Source organism: Parasteatoda tepidariorum, chromosome 7, assembly GCF_982258835.1.
Source record: "Parasteatoda tepidariorum strain Cologne lab strain chromosome 7, Ptep-v5.0, whole genome shotgun sequence".
NCBI lineage: Eukaryota > Metazoa > Arthropoda > Arachnida > Araneae > Theridiidae > Parasteatoda > Parasteatoda tepidariorum.
This window is the reverse complement of record NC_141761.1, coordinates 72,845,088-72,863,666: the sequence shown is the minus strand read 5'-3', so window position 1 is coordinate 72,863,666 and position 18,579 is coordinate 72,845,088. Positions and strand designations below refer to the sequence as shown.

The 18,579-nt window shown below is 29.3% G+C and overlaps 1 protein-coding gene across 1 annotated transcript in view; it reads left to right on the top strand.

Moving 5' to 3' along the window:
- LOC107455646 (uncharacterized) overlaps positions 1–17,267 on the top strand; it is a 101,569-nt gene extending 84,302 nt beyond the window's left edge. Inside the window, exon 2 of the mRNA XM_016073284.4 lies at positions 16,452–17,267. Coding sequence (XP_015928770.2) covers positions 16,452–17,024 — 573 coding nt within the window. The 3' untranslated portion in view covers positions 17,025–17,267. The remainder of the gene's footprint in view (positions 1–16,451) is intronic.
- The last annotated feature ends 1,312 nt before the right edge of the window (positions 17,268–18,579 follow it).

Here is an 18,579-nt window from a genome sequence, read left to right as displayed (position 1 = left end):
AAAGCAAGTAAACACCACTGATGAGGTCTTTAAAATATTTATAAAAAGAAAACAGAATCGTCTGCATTATAATTTACAGCAAAGGCTCGAGTTCTAAGCCAATGAGAAAATTTCATTTTTCAAACGCCACTTCCGAATGATGTAATTGAAATTTTTGAATGATTTTAAGGTCATGGGCTAAAATGGTCTCTTTCACCCTCTGTCCAAATTTCAGGAAGCTGCTACAAACGGTTTTAGAGTTATTGGGCACGCACGCATATAGACATACTCTTCATTTTGTTATAATAGATAATTTGGCTATCACTATCAATTCACTATCAATTTTTAAAAAGGTATTTTAACTACTGATTAATGTATACATTTATGTATGCTAGATATTAAGATATGCCAACAAATATTGCTGAGTCGCGATGGCTCATGGGCTAGAGCACTCGCCCACCAACGCGGCGAACCGGGCTCGAATCCCAGTGGATACGAATTCCGCATCCATCTTGCACCGATCACAGTGCTGACATGAAATATCCTCCGTGGTTGACGGATCATGGGTTAGAGTTCCCTTGTCGCCAGGCTAACCGTGGGAGGTTCTTGTGGTCTTCCTCTCCATGTAACGCAATTGCAGGTTTGTTCTATCAAAAATTCCTCTACAAAGGCAAATTTCTCCTAATACTTGATTCAGAAGTTCCCTTGTCTTCTGGATTGGGTTCAAAGTTACAAGGCTATGGAGTTGAACGTTAGTAGACGTAAACCCAAAATTGGGTCGGCTGTTCAACGATGGATATAAAATGAAACATATATTGCTAGGCCGGTATAGCCTTGTTGGTAGGGCACTGGGGCCATGCCCAACAGTTCGTGTGTTCGATCCCCGTCGGCCGAAGACTCCCCGTGTAGTAAATGGTGACTGGTGCACGTTAAATCTGTCGAGTCACATAGTCCTCCATGTTCCCTTGACAAATCAATTCCTCTGGGGGATCCAGAAGTTTCTTTGTCTTCTGGATTGGTTCAAAATTAAAGGCTACAAAGTTGAACATTAGTAGTCGTAAACCCGAAAATCGGGTCGGCTGTTTAATGACGAATATAAAATTAAAAAAACATATATTGCTTTTAATGTGTACGACATAATGTGCTAATGGAAAAACTTCATTAGCTTCAAAAATAACGGTAGAAAAAGTCAGCATATTTTGAGTGATCAAAACAAACATTTGATGAATACCGTTGAAAAATTTATCTTTCCACATTTTCTTGGAATTATTCATTTCCTTTATTTTATGTTATCTAGTTTTGAAATATGTTTTCATATCTTTTCAAACAAAGAAATAAAAATTATTTTAGCATTTAAATAAATAAAAAAATAAACCATTTCTTTTATTGTAGTAGGACGAAGATTAGAGGAATGACCCAAGGAAGTTAAACCCATATAATGTGATATCATGACCTAAAATCAATTTAAATAGAAGTGTTTTTATGGCGAATAATTTAATTGTGTTTAAAGGTGAAATTCACTCTGTAGAATCTTAAAGAGAAATCTTAAAAGAAAAAAACATTGATGCATAAAAAACCTTCAGAAATAGATCACATAAATTATAATTTTGTTTATTTATTGGGAATTAAAAAAAGACATTAAATGTTATTATTTAATATCCTTTTTTATTAGAAATATTATTGGATATTAAAACTTATTCATATATTTTATTAGGAAAATCGTAATTTTTTAATATCATATGTAATATTTATTAGTTTTAAAAATAATTAATTGTGGGAAAGAAAATGTATTTTGGGTTGTTCTTTATTGATGTGACGTTTAAAAAAGTATCTTTATATCAAATTAATTTCTCTATGATAAATTGATTTAAGATCGAATTATATGTGTAAAATATTCTGCCAGTTATTAAAGGATTTTTTATTACGAAAATTATTGAATTCAAGTTTCTCCAAAACACCACAAAAATAAAGAAATAAATAAACACCAAATAAACAATTAACACTAAATAAACTAAATAAAAACCAAATAAACAATTAACACTCAATAAACTAAATAAAAACCAAATAAACAATTAACACTAAATAAACTAAATAAAAACCAAATAAACAATTAACACTAAATAAATTAAATAAAAACCAAATAAACAATTAACACTAAATAAACTAAATAAAAACCAAATAAACAATTAACACTAAATAAACTAAATAAAAACCAAATAAACAATTAACACTAAATAAACTAAATAAAAACCAAATAAACAATTAACACTCAATAAACTAAATAAAAACCAAATAAACAATTAACACTAAATAAACTAAATAAAAACCAAATAAACAATTAACACTAAATAAATTAAATAAAAACCAAATAAACAATTAACACTAAATAAACTAAATAAAAACCAAATAAACAATTAACACTAAATAAACTAAATAAAAACCAAATAAACAATTAACACTAAATAAACTAAATAAAAACCAAATAAACAATTAACACTCAATAAACTGAATAAAAACCAAATAAACAATTAACACTAAATAAACTAAATAAAAACCAAATAAACAATTAACACTAAATAAATTAAATAAATACCAAATAAACAAATATTCTCTATATATTTTGATCCAGTATAAAATTGTAATTTACGAAGATAATGAGTTGCATAATAATATAAGTTCGTAAACCTTTCCTAATTTTGGGCTGATTTCCCGTGTACGATGTGACCTAAATAGAGAGAATAAAAATGTTAAATAATAACTTTATCGACGATAGTTAAAAAAGAACTTTTAAAGCATCGTTATGATATTCAAAATGAAATTTTAGTTTTAATAATCGAGCACTTTCATATTTCTTATCTTTTACACCTTTAAACACCTATTTAGAAAACAAAATAAATTGTTCAAATGAAATACAAAGATGAACTTGATTATTCATAACAATATTTTTCAATTACACAATTAAATTAATATTAATACAAATAAATTATTTTTAATGCAATGCAATTAATATTTTCTTATTAACCGCTTAGTAAAAAAATTAAGAAAATGGTATACGGTAAATATAAGAGTAAAATAAATTGAGTTTTAAAAATAACGCTCATTAACTATTGCTTCAAATTTATACTGGAAAAGTACTGTTTTTTTCTAAGAAATTTGTTAGGAAATAGCAAAAAATATGAGAAAATGAAAACCAAACTGAAAGCACTTCTTTTGATTTATACAAAATGAATCTCAATCTTGGTTTGTAATTGGTCTAACTATATAATTAACCTAATAAGTCTTGTTTGGACATTTTTAAAACTGATGTAAACTATAAAGATAAAAATAGACTATTTGAATTCACACTGTATTGAAGAGAAGCACATTTATACAACGTGAAAAAGTGACTGCCAAAATTAATAATCGTGTTTGAACACTTTTGAAACTGATGTAATTAAATTTTCATTATGATAATGATAGACTATAGACCAATAGACTTCTCGAATTAGCACAGAAAAGTACATTTATGAAACGTGAGAAAATAGCTGCTAAAATTTATAATGATTTGTGGACGATTTCGAAACTGATGTAACTAAATTTTCTTTATGAGATTGAAATAGATTACTCGAATTCGCACAGAAAAGCACATTTATGAAACGTGAGAAAATAGCTGTTAAATTTATAATGATTTGTGGACGATTTCGAAACTGTTGTAACTAAATTTTCTTTATGAGATTGAAATAGATTACTCGAATTCGCACAGAAAAGCACATTTATGAAACGTGAAAAAATAGCTGCTAAAATTAATAATCATTTGCGGACGATTTCGAAACTGTTGTAACTAAATTTTCTTTATGAGATTGAAATAGATTATTCGAATTCGCACAGAAAAGCACATTTATAAAACGTGAGAAAATAGCTGCTAAAATTAATAAACATTTGCGGACGATTTCGAAACTGTTGTAACTAAATTTTCTTTATGAGATTGAAATAAATTACTCGAATTCTCACAGAAAAGCACATTTATGAAACGTGAGAAAATAGCTGCTAAAATTTATAATGATTTGTGGACGATTTCGAAACTGATGTAACTAAATTTTCTTTATGAGATTGAAATAGATTACTCGAATTCTCACAGAAAAGCACATTTATGAAACGTGAAAAAATAGCTGCTAAAATTAATAATCATTTGTGGACGATTTCGAAACTGATGTAACTAAATTTTCTTTATGAGATTGAAATAGATTACTCGAATTCGCACAGAAAAGCACATTTATGAAACGTGAGAAGCTAAAATTAATAATCATGTGTGGACGATTTCGAAACTGATGTAACTAAATTTTCTTTATGAGATTGAAATAGATTACTCGAATTCGCACAGAAAAGCACATTTATGAAACGTGAAAAAATAGTTGCTAAAATTAATAATCATTTGTGCACGATTTCGAAACTGTTGTAACTAAATTTTCTTTATGAGATTGAAATAGATTACTCGAATTCGCACAGAAAAGCACATTAATGAAGTGTGAGAAAATAGCTGCTAAAATTAATAATCATTTGCGGACGATTTCGAAACTGTTGTAACTAAATTTTTTTTATGAGATTGAAATAGATTACTCGAATTCGCACAGAAAAGCACATTTATGAAACGTGAAAAAATAGTTGCTAAAATTAATAATGACTTGTGGGCGATTTCGAAGCTGATGTAACAAAACTTTCTTAGTGAGATTGAAATAGACTACTCGAATTCGCAACGAAAAGCACATTTATGAAACGTGAGAAGCTAAAATTAATAAGCATGTGTGGACGTTTTCGAAACAGATGTAACTAAATTTTCCTCATGTGATTGAAATAGACTACTCAAATTCGCACAGAAAAGCACATTTATGAAACGTGAGAAAATAGCTGTTCAAACACCGAAAAGGAACACCCGCACACTTCAAGAAAAAATTTGAATAAAAAACGGAATTCTTTGATCTGATTGAGAGACGAAGCGTCACTCTCTATGAAATATCATACGCTGAATCTGGAAAAACCACTATTATTTTATTTATTTATTTAGAAAAATATGTCTATTCGCACATGCTGAATTAACATTTAACTTTTAGGCGGACTTTTTTGTTGCTAAATATAATAGTATATAAATAGAAAGAGAATAGAGATAGAAAAAATCAGAAAAATTTTCTCATCTGATCTTTGTTCTATAAATTTTTCTCTCGTTACTTTACGGTTTGATGGGCGCAATTCGCGAAAACTATTTTTTTTAATTTTTATTTTAATAATTTTTTTTAGAACTTTAACTACGTTTTAGAATTACTACCGTAAGTGACCAAAACAAAATTGAAACGTTCATCATTTCCCCTTTTTTTTTTTTTTTTTTTTTTTTTATTTTCGACTCACACTAATTTTTGCGAATATAACTGTGTGAGTTGATAAATAAGGTATATTTTTTCGTTATTAATTAATCTTTATTTCAATTTTTAAACTTATTATTTTTACTTCTTCCTTTATTAAAAATACTTTTAAATAATTTTTCTAGTATTCTCCTTATTATTTTTTGGTTTTCTTTCTGTAATTATCTTTAGAACTTACTTTTTCGCATTAAATTTTGGCGCTGGTCTAAGTTAACTGGAAAATTATCGCTTGCTTCGGACAAATCGAATAATAATGTTTATTTTAATGAATTCTTATAATATTTTTACTTAGTTCCTTCCTATTTTATTTATTGTTAATAATTGTCTTATTAGGAAGGTAAATTTTTCTCAGCACATTATCATCTTACTGAGGAAATAATCTTTAAATTTAAATTTCATCTGATGCAAGGAAATTTTATAGCTTAATTCATTTAAGGTAGCACTAATTGGAATATATTTTGTGAAAGAATTTTCGCTATAGGCTTTGTTTGTAATACTTTTGATATATTGTTCCAAAGAAAAGTTTTTTAAGATTTTTCGTGCCAATTTTTAATATTATACAATAATGGTCTTTCTATTTCTATTGAAAATAAGATACATTTGTATTTTAAACTTTACTAAAGAATCCTAAAATAAATCATATTTATTTTAAATATTACTCGACAAATTTTTAAACAGAAGCTACACTTAATCGCTTAAGAAATCTTTAAAATGATATTTATATTTTTGTTGTTGAAGGAATGACATATATTTTTTTTAAAAAAGTTCAGATTAAAAGATTTATAGTTTTGAAAATTTATTGATGATTTTTAAATAATTATGCTGTTTCTTTAAAACTTTTTTGCAATAAATAAAGACGATTTCCAGCGAGTTGAAAGTGATTAAACGCGAGGTTAAATCGGCGACAACCGGTTGTACATACACGGAAAATAAAATTATTAAAAATAAAAGTTTAATTTATTTCCCCCTAAACATGCAAAAGTGTGCCAGATTAATGGCACTAAAAATATTTTACAATTCTGTATAATTTTCAGAATGTGTGTTTCATTTTATTTTTTTAATAAAGCAATAATTAAATTATTAAATTATTTAAAATTCGACTGAAACTACACTAAAAAATTCCAGATCAAATTACACTATAAAGTAGCAGCAATATGGGTGCATCAGCCGTAAAAATCCTTATTTACCATTAAATACGAGGGTTGCTATTTATATTTCTGGCCTAATAATGAAAAAACAAATATGTAGGATCGAAATTGGTTTTATTGTTTTTCAAAATATTCTCCATGATGATCAATACACTTTTGCATACGTTTGAACCAATTTTCAAAACACTTTTTCCAGTCCGATTGAGGTAACTCCAAAACATACGTTTTGAATGCATCAACCGCTTCCTCGGGGGTCGAAACTCGTTGTCCACGTAATTTATTTTTGATGTGTGGGAATAAGAAGAAGTCATTGGGTGCCAAATCAGGGCTGTACGGCGGATGACCCATCAGTTCGATCTTTCGCTCCGTCAGAAATGCCTTTTTTTGAGTCGATGTGTGAGAGCTCGCATTGTCATGATGAAGAATGATTCGCCTGTTCTTCTGCTTTTTTCGAATTTCTCCGATGACTTCTGGCAAACAAATGGTCGTGTACCATTCAGAATTGACCGTCCTGCGTTGCTCTAACGCCACTGTTGCCACATGACCGTTAATGCCGAAGAAACAGGCAATCATTTGTTTCGATGTGCTTCTTCCTCGAACAACTTTTGATGGTTTTGCCTCGTCTTGGAAGACCCATACAGTTGATTGCTGTTTTGTTTCCGGCTCATATGCATAGATCCATGATTCGTCACCTGTGTAGATGTTATACACAGCCTTTGATGTACCTTGAACGTATTTTTCCAAAATTTCCTTGCACCAATCGACACGAGCCTTTTTTTGAGAGTTGTCAGATTATGCGGGATCCAGCGAGAACAAATTTTTTTTACGCTCAAATGTTCATGCAATATTTTATTGATGCTAGTCATAATGTCCAAAGACGCCTCTATCTCACGGTATGTCACATGACGATCTTGCCTTATCAGTTCACGCACAGCATCGATCTTTTCTGGCACAACAACGGATTTTGGACGACCTGCATGGGATTCGTCCTGGATCGAACATCGACCACGATTAAATTCGTTATACCAATTTTTTACAGTGCTGTAGGATGGCGCTTTATCGCTGAATAAAGAATTAAGTTCATCGAATCACTCTTGTTTTGACAATCCACGTCGAAAGTTATGAAAAATAATGGCACGAAAATGTTCACGATTCAATTCCATTTTTTGAAAGAGAAGAACCTTTCAATTTACTGTCAACAACACAAATGAAGCTATAATGGTAAATCGTCTGCTGAATTTATGTTTAAAAATATCAAACTTTCGATTAAAATTGTCTGCGGTCGCCTAGAAACACTTATTGTTGCCAAAGCCAGAAATATAAATAGCAACCCTCGTATTACACAGTAATTTTTATTTAATTAGATTGATCCAGCGATTTTATGGTGTTTTATTTTATTATTACTGTAAAACTTACTGTACATTAGTAATTTTTATCCCCTAACATGTTCCGGTAAAAACTCAATTTACAATAAAAAGTATGGGCACCCTGAGTGCCGGTACTTTCTTCCATAGTTTGACCCAGAATTTTTTACAGTGTAGGGTGAAATTTCAAGACCTAAAGGTCTAGGACTTATAGATTTTGGATGGTCGTAATTCCAGCAGTTAAAAACTCTGTTTTAATTCCTTAAAATTCCAAAATATATTTGCAAGTAGAGTATTAAAGTATTCAAACGCGGCTTTTTGTGAGTCCGTAAGTTTTATATAGGAAGGATGTCTAATATTACAATACAAGAAATGCTTGAGCAGGACTACCAGAAGTACTTAAAATTAATTAAATGAAACGTAATTAGTTTAACATGCATTAACTGAAAAAATTAATCTGTTAATGTAACATTAAAATGAAAAATATTCATACTTTCAATTATTTTTAGCTTGAAATAAATCAACATTGAAAACAAGTTTAAAAAGAAAATGAATCAAACAACGGATGCAATAATTAAGTTTAAAAGTAAATGAAGTTTAAATCGCTCTAAAACATAAGAAATTAAAAGTTCTGTGAAACAAAAATAATAATAATGTAATAAATCATTAAATAAGTGAAACAAAATAATTTTGCATGTCAGACAATAGTCCATGAAATTTTCGAAATCTAGAGTACTCAGAAATTTTGCGTAATTTGCTTCCCACAATGTAGCGTATGAACACAAATTCTGCGCTATGGAAAAAAAGAAAGGAATAACACAGAAGATAGTTCCTTTTGTTTAACTTAATTTTGTCTTCAATTTTTTCCCCATCGAGTTTGGTATATTTTTTCTGCATGGCTAAAATAACAGCTCATGCCACTAGCTTTACTTCTGGTAACGTTAAGAACTAATTGACAATCTTTATGCAAATTCATGATAATGACAAACTGCAACTGAATTGAAATGTTTAGTTTGAAGTCATTATTCGGAATAATTTTCTGAGAACTCACGAGATAAAATAGCCAATTCTTCCCTTTCGTTGTTTCTCTTTTTATTTATAACGAGTTAAAAGTGCATAAAATACTATCCGCATAAGTTGAAACTCGAGCATTGAACTTTGGTTTCATGTCCATACCCCCGCAGTTACGTTTTGCTCGAAGAAGAGCTGCAGATTAAAAAATTAAAAACAAAAAATAAATAAATAGCAAGATCGTATCGCACGAGGTACCGTATGAAGATCACGCAGGTCACGAGATAAGCCCTAAGTCAGAGAGTTCAAAATGTAATATGCTACAATTCAAAAACCCATGTTAACTTTAGGCGGAGGCTTACTCGCTTACTTCGAAACGATTACGATTCCAACGCAGACGATAATTACAAGAACAGAAATTAAAAATTCAGCTTCGTGTCAAAGCATAACAGTTAACTTGAGAACAAGGTGGATATTTATCGTTCCGAAATGTAGTATTTCGAATCGGAAATGTTTGATGACATCGATACAAAAGAACAATGGAGTTTACTTTGTAGATTAATCGTTTAAGATGACCTTAAAGGTCAAGAAATGAATGGATGCATTTTGTTCTTTTAGAAGATTCATTCCAAACAATACTCTAATAGACAGACAGCTGATGTAATTCTCTTTACGGTATTGTTAAATAAATAGTATTTCGTAGTTCCGTTATTTATTTAGTAAACACCACAATTTTTTCCGGGACATTAAATCAACGCTTTCTCGAATAGTAATTTATTTAGTATCTAAAATTAGTTCGTTAGTTCTGTAGAACACCACATATATTTAGATACAATCCAACTGATTATTTTACTCTTTGTGAACTTCGTTGTTAAAATGAGCAACTAAAAATTAAAATCTAATTCGCTGACTCAATATTTTAGTTGTTCTATTTTTGGAATTTTAGTTGTTCTATTTTTGGAACATTTAAAATATAAAGAGAACCAAAATGAATTACATTAACTGGTAAAAACGGCTAATCAAATAAATAACCAATAAAATTCAATAACCGTATTTATTCTACAGTACTTTATCACTTTTATTCTACTACTGTACTTCGGTACTTTATCTCTAATTGGTTTGCATAATTTACGTTTTCTTAGGAAAAATAACTGTTATTCAAATCGATTTATAGGCTGAATCTTTTAACATTCATAGTTTTTGTTTATCTTACTTTTATTTAAAATGCTTTAAAAAAGATAATATATAAATAAATAAAATATAAAATATAATAATATTCATAAGATTTAAGTAAAAAACATTTTTAAAGTAAAGCATTGATATAAAACGATGAAACATGTTACGTATATAAATTCTAACACGCGTAATATTTGTGATATGACGGCTCTTTATTTTTAACCAGCATTTTTGTAATAAATGTAAAAGGTATCTCACTCTAATACGTAACAGATTTCTATATACGTATGAAATAATTCCTGGCGCTTCCATTATTATTGTAGGGTACCATTAATGACACTTCGACAACCATGACAAAGTTATGTATCCTAATAATGTCTTCCACAAAATGTTTATATCTGCATGCAATATATTTTTTTGTATATGTATCTTCATTTTTTAAATGTATGAAATATATTTAAAAATATGTGTAGCATAAAAAATTTAAAATTATTTCCTTAAATTTTGATTTTCTAACATTTACAACTACAAAATTAATGATCTTCAATGAAAGATTTCCTTTTAAAATACAAATTTAGTTTTCAAATTCCAATAATTTTGTTCTTCCAAATCCGCAAATGTATGAAATATATTTAAAAATATGTGTTGCACAAAACATATTAAAAACCTTTCTTTAAATTTTGGTTTTCTAACATTAACAGCTACAAAATTAAGAATCTTCAATGAAAGATTTCATTCTAAAATACAAATTTAGTTTTCGAACTCCAAAAGTTTTATTCTTCCAAATCCGCATTTTTTACTTATTTTTTTCATCAAAGCTTTCTGATTAAAATCCTCTCATAGGAAAAAGAGAATTAAACCCGGAAGAGTTTAGTTGTACAATGCTAGTTTTTCAAGAAAAACAATTACTTGTCTCATCTGCTGTTTCCAAATCTCTCCGATCTCTTTTACCGAAGTTAGAAATAGTGTTAAGCTGTGATAAAACTCTCAGATTAACGACGTGCGTGAGCTTGAGGAGGGGATGAGCAAATGCTTTGACTTTTTGTTAGTTTAGTTTATACTTTGTTTTGAAGAAGTATATTAATTGGTCATTGTGTGGTAGTTGAATTAGGTTAATTGAGCCGAATCAGATGAGATTATTTATCTTAATTGAAAATCAAATTATTGTGCAACTAATTCCTTTTTTATACAATAGTGTATTAAGCAGATTTATTTTATTTGCATTACCCTAATAATATGTTATATGCTAAAATATTGCACAATATGATGCAATAAAAAGGTTTCTTTCTCTCTTTAATTATAATAAATAGCTTTAATATAATTGGATTGGAAAAATTATAGTTTATAGAAGACGTTTTCGATTGTTTTTATGCGTATTAAGTAGTTCATATTTAAGTTATGTAAGTAATTTAATAGCTTACAAAAATTTACGAAATAAATTTATTTCACTATCAACGCTTAATGATCTTGGATTTAAAAAAAAAACACTCTTAACTTTACTTAAATTTGCAAACGAGTTTCGTTTATTTGCAGCAATGTAAATCTTATTTGATTCGACGTAAGTAAACGTAAGTTACAATGCTTCGGTAATATGAATAACTTCTAATCAGAAAAAAATTAAGATACGCAATATACACCGAGGAGCCATTACATTATGACCACCCTGCTCATAACATATAGGACCACCTTTAGCCCTCAAAACTGCTAGCACCCGCCGTGGCATTGATTCCACAAGGTGCTGATAGGTAGTCTAAGGTATCTGGTACCAAGCGCTCACCAACTGGTCCTGCAATTCCCTCACGTTGCGAGGGGGTAGCGTAGCAGCACGAAATTGGTTTTCCAAGTAGTACCACAAATGCTCTATTGGACAATATGATGGTCGGGTAAATTTGAGGGCCAAGACATGACTTGAAAGTCACTGGAATGTTCCTCGAACTAATCCATGACGATTCGACCCTTATGACATGGTGCATTATCCTGTTGGTAAACACCATCCCCAGCAGGAAAAACTGCTGCCATGAATGGGTGAACCTGGTCTGCAACGTTCAAGTAGCTAACAGACGTCAGGGATTGTTCTTATGGGTCCAAATGTGCACCATGAAAACATTGTTCCTGGGCGAGAAACCATAAAACCCTGGGCGAGCCCATTGTTATAGATGGAGGGTGGTCATAATGTAATGGCTCTTCGGTGTACTTTAGGTATTTAGTGATATTCTTCTGGTTTTGATAGTATTTTGAAGAGTTATCAAGAACCAATTTTCAATATTAAGGCAAAACTCTACTCAAAGTTTACAATTCTGAAGAAAAAAAATGTACAATTTTTTCTTACGCAAAGAAATTTATTCAAAACCATATGAAAGTGTGATTTTTTTTCACAGTAGGCCAAAAGCTTTTAACAAATAAATGTTGTGAGTTTATGTAAATTAATTTTGTAAGTTCATATTAAACATTTACTGATATTTTATTAGTAAAATTCCAACTTGAATTTCAAAAATTCTTTAATTTTGATATTCACAGTTGAATATATTATCATTCAATAAATCCCAATGTTTTTCAAGAAATTGGATTCCAGTTGATTATAAATTTACAATTTCGTTTAAAATGTAAAGAAGATAAATAAGGGAAAGCTTAATATACTTATTATTTAGCAAATACAATAAAATATGTATAGTATATATATTTCTGTACTTAAGCACTATAATAAAAATTAATTTCTAACATAAAAACTGGGCAAATAGGAAACATGCATATTGCATCTATACATTCAGTACTTAATACAATAAAATTTCTTTTTACTTAAAATTGGACAAGTAGGAAACATGCACAGTGTATCAATATTTTCTTACAATACTAAAAATACTTCATATGAAAACTGGACAAATATGAAACATGTGTAGTAATTTAGTAATTAAATAAAAATATAAATTTATAAAGTAAATAAATTTATAAAAGTAAATAAATTTATAAATTTATTTACAATGATAAAAATGTTTAAATATAAAACTGGAATATTTATACAATATCTAATATAAAATTTGGACAAATAGAAAAGATGTTTAGTATTTCAATTTTTAATTACAATAAAGATAACTTATATGAAAAGTGGACAAATATGAAACATGTATAGTAATTTAGTAATTAACTGTGATAAAAAAAAATTTATTACAAGAAAAATTTCTTACACTTTTGTTTGTGTTTTGCTATCACTTGAAATATTTTTAATTTATATTTCTAGCATATAATTATTCTATCAAATTTCATTTGAAAACACTTTTTTGCTAAAAGAGAGACGATTTAAATATTACTCGAATTAAGAAACAATAAATAAAAATCATAAGAAAACTGGACCACAAACAGATTAGATTATGAGTAGATAGATACGTCTTGTTTTATTTTGAGTCACTAAATCCCCAAAACACCCAATGACTCAGAAAAATTGGCCTCAGTTTAAAAAAAAAAAAAAAGAGAGAGAAAAAAAGTCAGTGACCATGACCTTGTGAAACGGATGTCCTACCCCACAGTCATAAGTCAAAATAGAACAAAAAAATCTCGAACAAGGAAAGGAAGAAGTTACACCTCTATTTTTTTCTTTCTATATCTAGAAAAAAAAGTTGCCAGAACAAAGTAGTGGCCAGCTCTTAGCAGGTGTGAAGTATAGAATAAAACTTATGGTCCTACGCACCCGGAAGTTTTAAGTCCGTTTCATGCTTTGCGCCTCAGTAAATTTGTTATTAGCGAAGTAAAAACATTGTTTAGAAAAACGTTAAAGTTTTTTTTTTTTTTTTAAAAAATACTATTTTAATTTTGTTTGTTAACAGTAAAAAAAAAACAATACTTATTATGACAGTGTTTTTGTTATTGCATTAACAAACGACAGTGAAAAATAATATTTATAATGATCATGTCAGTCTTATTGGAGTTCCATCATTTTTAATTGAGTTGCATATTAATTAGTAGCTAATGTACAATTTCTCCAAAAATATAATTGGAAATAAAGTAAAAAACAGAAAATATTGTTAGACTAATTAATGAATAAATAAGTGATTTTTTGACAATATAAATATTATATTTATAAGGTCAAATATTGTCAATTGATTTCTGACATTATAAATATTATGTCAGTGGTGATATTGTCAATTGATTTCTGACATTTTAAGTATTATAAAACATAAATATAAATAATGCTTCAACTTAATAAACTTAAAAATGATTAAAAAAAAAACTTTATAATAATATTTTTATGAATGGTATTATTTGCTTTAAGCATAACTAGATTCATAATATTTGAACAAAAAAATTGATTATTTTGAAACATATAAAATAGAAAACTAGTTTGTTTGACAACAAACGAATTTCATGAAATTACTGCTGTCATAAAAATTATTTTGTTCAACAACAATCATGACAAAATCCAAGTATTTTGTGCTTAAAAACTAATCCAATCAGCGTAATGTTGTGAAATTAACATTTTACATGCTTAGCTGTTTTCATAGTAATTTATTACCTTCGATTCTACTGTTTGGGGGTGCTGTATTTGTTTTATTTTGTTAAAATTTATAAAAACGGGTGACTTAAATAGAAAATTTAAAATTTTCCGTGGGATGTATTTTAATACCTTATACTCAAACATTCTTAGAAAATGGATTTTTATGTTATCGAGCAGCGTAATTAATATTTAATTTTTTATTAAAACACTTATAATATATTTTATAATTCTACTCCAAGAAATTTTTTTTTGATGAAAGCTACCAAAATATGGTAAAATTTACCTTATTTCTAATTCTAAGAGAATACCGAAAAGCTCAGTTAATTTTACCAAAGTGTTGGATTATGATTTTGGTAAAATTAACGATAAAATTTAAGGTTTTACAATGTGTGATAAAATTTGGTACGTGTGGTAAAATTTGGTAATTATATCTTGATACCTTTGACGGAAATTAATCGACTTTTCAAATTTGTATTTGTTACTAAATGTGTGGTAATACGAAGTATCGTTTTGAAAACCAAAAACTCTAATAAACCGTTGTTTAATTAACGAAAATATGACCAAATGAATGATTTTAATACTATATATTTTAGTTTTATTAACCAGAGTTAGGTTTTCTTTTAGACAAAAATATACAGTTAGGTTTTTGGAAATTTCTTCTCCGTGTAGGCTATGGCCTAAAAATGTTCTTGTAATAACTGTGAAAGTTTAATCTTATATGACTTTTTTGTTACCATGTTAGTGGTCGTAATCCAATTTTCGTTTACTGTTTTTGGTGAGTTATTAAACTGTGATTTCGATTTGAACTGTTACACAGTTTATGTTTACGCTTGGTTGGAAAAGTTAATAATAGTATGTGAACGATAGTTGACAGAAAACTCGTGTCACTATAAAATGAATTAATAACTGTTTATTTCGTACTTGGTATTTTAAGTTTACCTTACTCGAATTTAACCTGTTACGGAACAATGCATTTTCTTAATTCTGTTCTATTTTCCAATCGTTAAATCAAGCACGACCCCCTTGATGTTGTGTTTTATTGCATTTATGGCAATTTTCTAGTTTTAGAGCACGGTTCTGTCGTTTTATTACTTTATAAAACAGAGAAACACATATGGTTTTTGTTTACTGGCTATTAGTTCTTGATTATTAGGTATTGTTTTCACGTAAATTGTTTATAAATTTCCATAATTTCACATAATTTATTTTTTCTTAAATTTTATCCTTAAGGACTTTCTATTAAGACATGTTTATTTAGAGAGTTTTCGTTTGATTTCTTTAATTAAAATATCATCTCCTCATGTATTTAGCCATATTAAAGATAAATGTCTCGAGTGGAGTCGTGGTGGCTCAGGTGATAGAGCGTTCGCCTCTTAATGAGATGACCCGGGTTCGAATCCCAGTAATAGCCGGTTGATATGAATTCCGCACCCGGCTTGCATCGACCACTGTGCTGCCATTAAATATCATAAGCAGAAGACGGATCATAGATTAGAGTCCCCTTGCCATCAGGCTAACTAAGGGATGTTTTGTGGTTTTCTTCCCCATGTAACGCATATGTGGGCTAGTCACATTTTAAAAATAATGCAAATTTTCCCAATACTCGATCCAGGAGTTAACTTATCCTCTGGATTGGGTTCACAAAGCTACGCAGTAGGACATTGATAGTCGTATACTCAAAATTGGGTCGGCAGTTCGACAACAATTATAAAAAAATATTAAATGGCTCGAATCATTAAAAGATTGTATTTAAGCAAGTGAAAATCCAGTTCTTATGTCAAAAACTATGAGGTGCAAAATTTTTTTTAAAATTTTTTTTGTGTACTCTACTTATAAATTTGTTTTCTTATTATATTTTTGAATGATAATCTTATTTCCCCCCTTTTATTTCCAGAGTTCATTGATTGCTCAAGATAACGATCTCTTTCGTCAGTTGTTGTCGCTCCATGACTCAATAGCAGAATTGAGAGAACGTCAACGACATAGTGCCCTATGCATGGATGACGAAGATGAAGACGAGGAAGAGGACATTGAAATCAGCCGATGCGTTGGAAATCGGAGCACTGAAAGCAACTCTCCAAGTCTCGAGTCGCTCTCTGATCCCGGAGAGCTTCCAGAAACGTCTCCAGAATCCACACTTTCCTCCCGCTCTAGTCTATCCGGTACCAGTTCCGATTCCTGCAAGCAACATATTTACAAAAGTTGTGGCAATCATCACCGTAATCGGTATCGGAAAGATGACAAGCATAGATATAGGGCGAATAACAAAAATCCCAACGATTCTAGGCCACTTGTATTTATAGACAAATCTGAGATTTGCTTCAGGTGTCGGAAAATGGCGCCTCCGTATCGAAGATCTAGTTCGATCACAAGTTTATATTACTTGCACGAGGACATGGAATCTTACGATTCGGGTATACATCTGCAAGGTTCACACTCTGATTCAGATCATGAAATATTCGTGTGAAAACTTTGTGCTTACTATATGTGTGCTTGTTGTGAATGTCTGATAGTCAGTGCAATTTTTTTTTCTAAATTTGCAAATAAAGACAATCCTAGAGCCTGTCATGCTGTTTAGATTAGTTATGTAAATAGTTATTGTCATGTGAGTCTTGTTTGTGCATTGCGCATATCTTCAAACAAATCAGCATTATTTGTATGAGTGCTTGTATTTGGATCATGATGTACGCAATAAAGAATTTTTATAAGACTTGTATTCATTCTCTATTTAAATTAATGTGTGTAAATCTGCCTTCATTCCTAACTTTCAGTCAATGCACAAGATACATAAACTTGCCTTTATACATTATTTTCAATTGATACATGAGCCTGCCTTCATTCATCTATTACAATTAATAAAAATATACATAAACCTACATCCACTCTTTACGTTCAACTAATGCTCAAGATAGTTACATAAATTTAACTTCATTCATTATTTTCAATTGATACATAAGATACATGTACCTGCCTTCCTTCCTCTATACCAGTTAATAAAGATATACATAAACTTGCCTTCCTTCCTTATTTTTAATCAATAAATAAAATGTAGAATTCTATGTCCATTCTTCATATTTTCAATTAGTGTAAAATACAGAAAACCCTCCATTAGTTTTATATTTTTAATTAAAACATAAACCAAAAACTTAAAAAATAAGCTTATAATAGCAAATAAGGATGCAGCAATGGAAAAAGTGCTGGTACTCCTGTTCAAGTTTAAGTAGGAAAAAACCCAGTGCAAAACTCAATTATTTAAAATTAAACATCTGAAAACTGAAAAAAAAGTAAGGTGTTTTTATAATTGTTGAATTATTAAAATATGTTAAGCTACGTTAAATAAAGTTTGTTTTCATTAATTTTTTCATATTTAATCGTTCTGTACTTTCTCATTGCCTTTACTATGCCTTTAAAAATTATCTAATTACCTTTACCTATTTCAAATTTAAAACATCAAAACGATTTAACTTAATATATTTCAATATAAAGCAGAAATTAAAATTTTGCTTAGAAATTTAAAGATAATTTTTTTGCAAATTATTATGAGGGAAAATATTAATAGTAAATTAAGATGATAAAAAGTAGATTGAGAGCCTTGGTAGAAAGGCCACGCAATTTTGACCTTTGTTAGACGAAGTGGACAATGCCTAAGCTGCAAATTTCTCTAAGCTTCTACACTTCAACTAAAAGAGGTTTTTCAGTCACGATAAATTTAACGTGCATATTCCTGCGTATGCACACTGATTGTTTTGTCGGCAGCCAGAATCAAACTCACTACCCCCAGCCATGTGAGCGACGCTGCACTGTTAGAATTTCCATTCTAAAATTATGGTAAAATAACGGATTGAATCCTAGTAACCGTAAATTTTACGTTGAAGAACATTTTTTTACTTTTAATGTTTTGAAACCGTTAAATCTACTATGGTTAAAAAAACAAAAATACTAAATCCTGCGGTTTTTTAACCATTTCCAACTAGCATAGTTGCAAAACCGTGAAAAAGAAATTTAACTGGATATTAAATAGA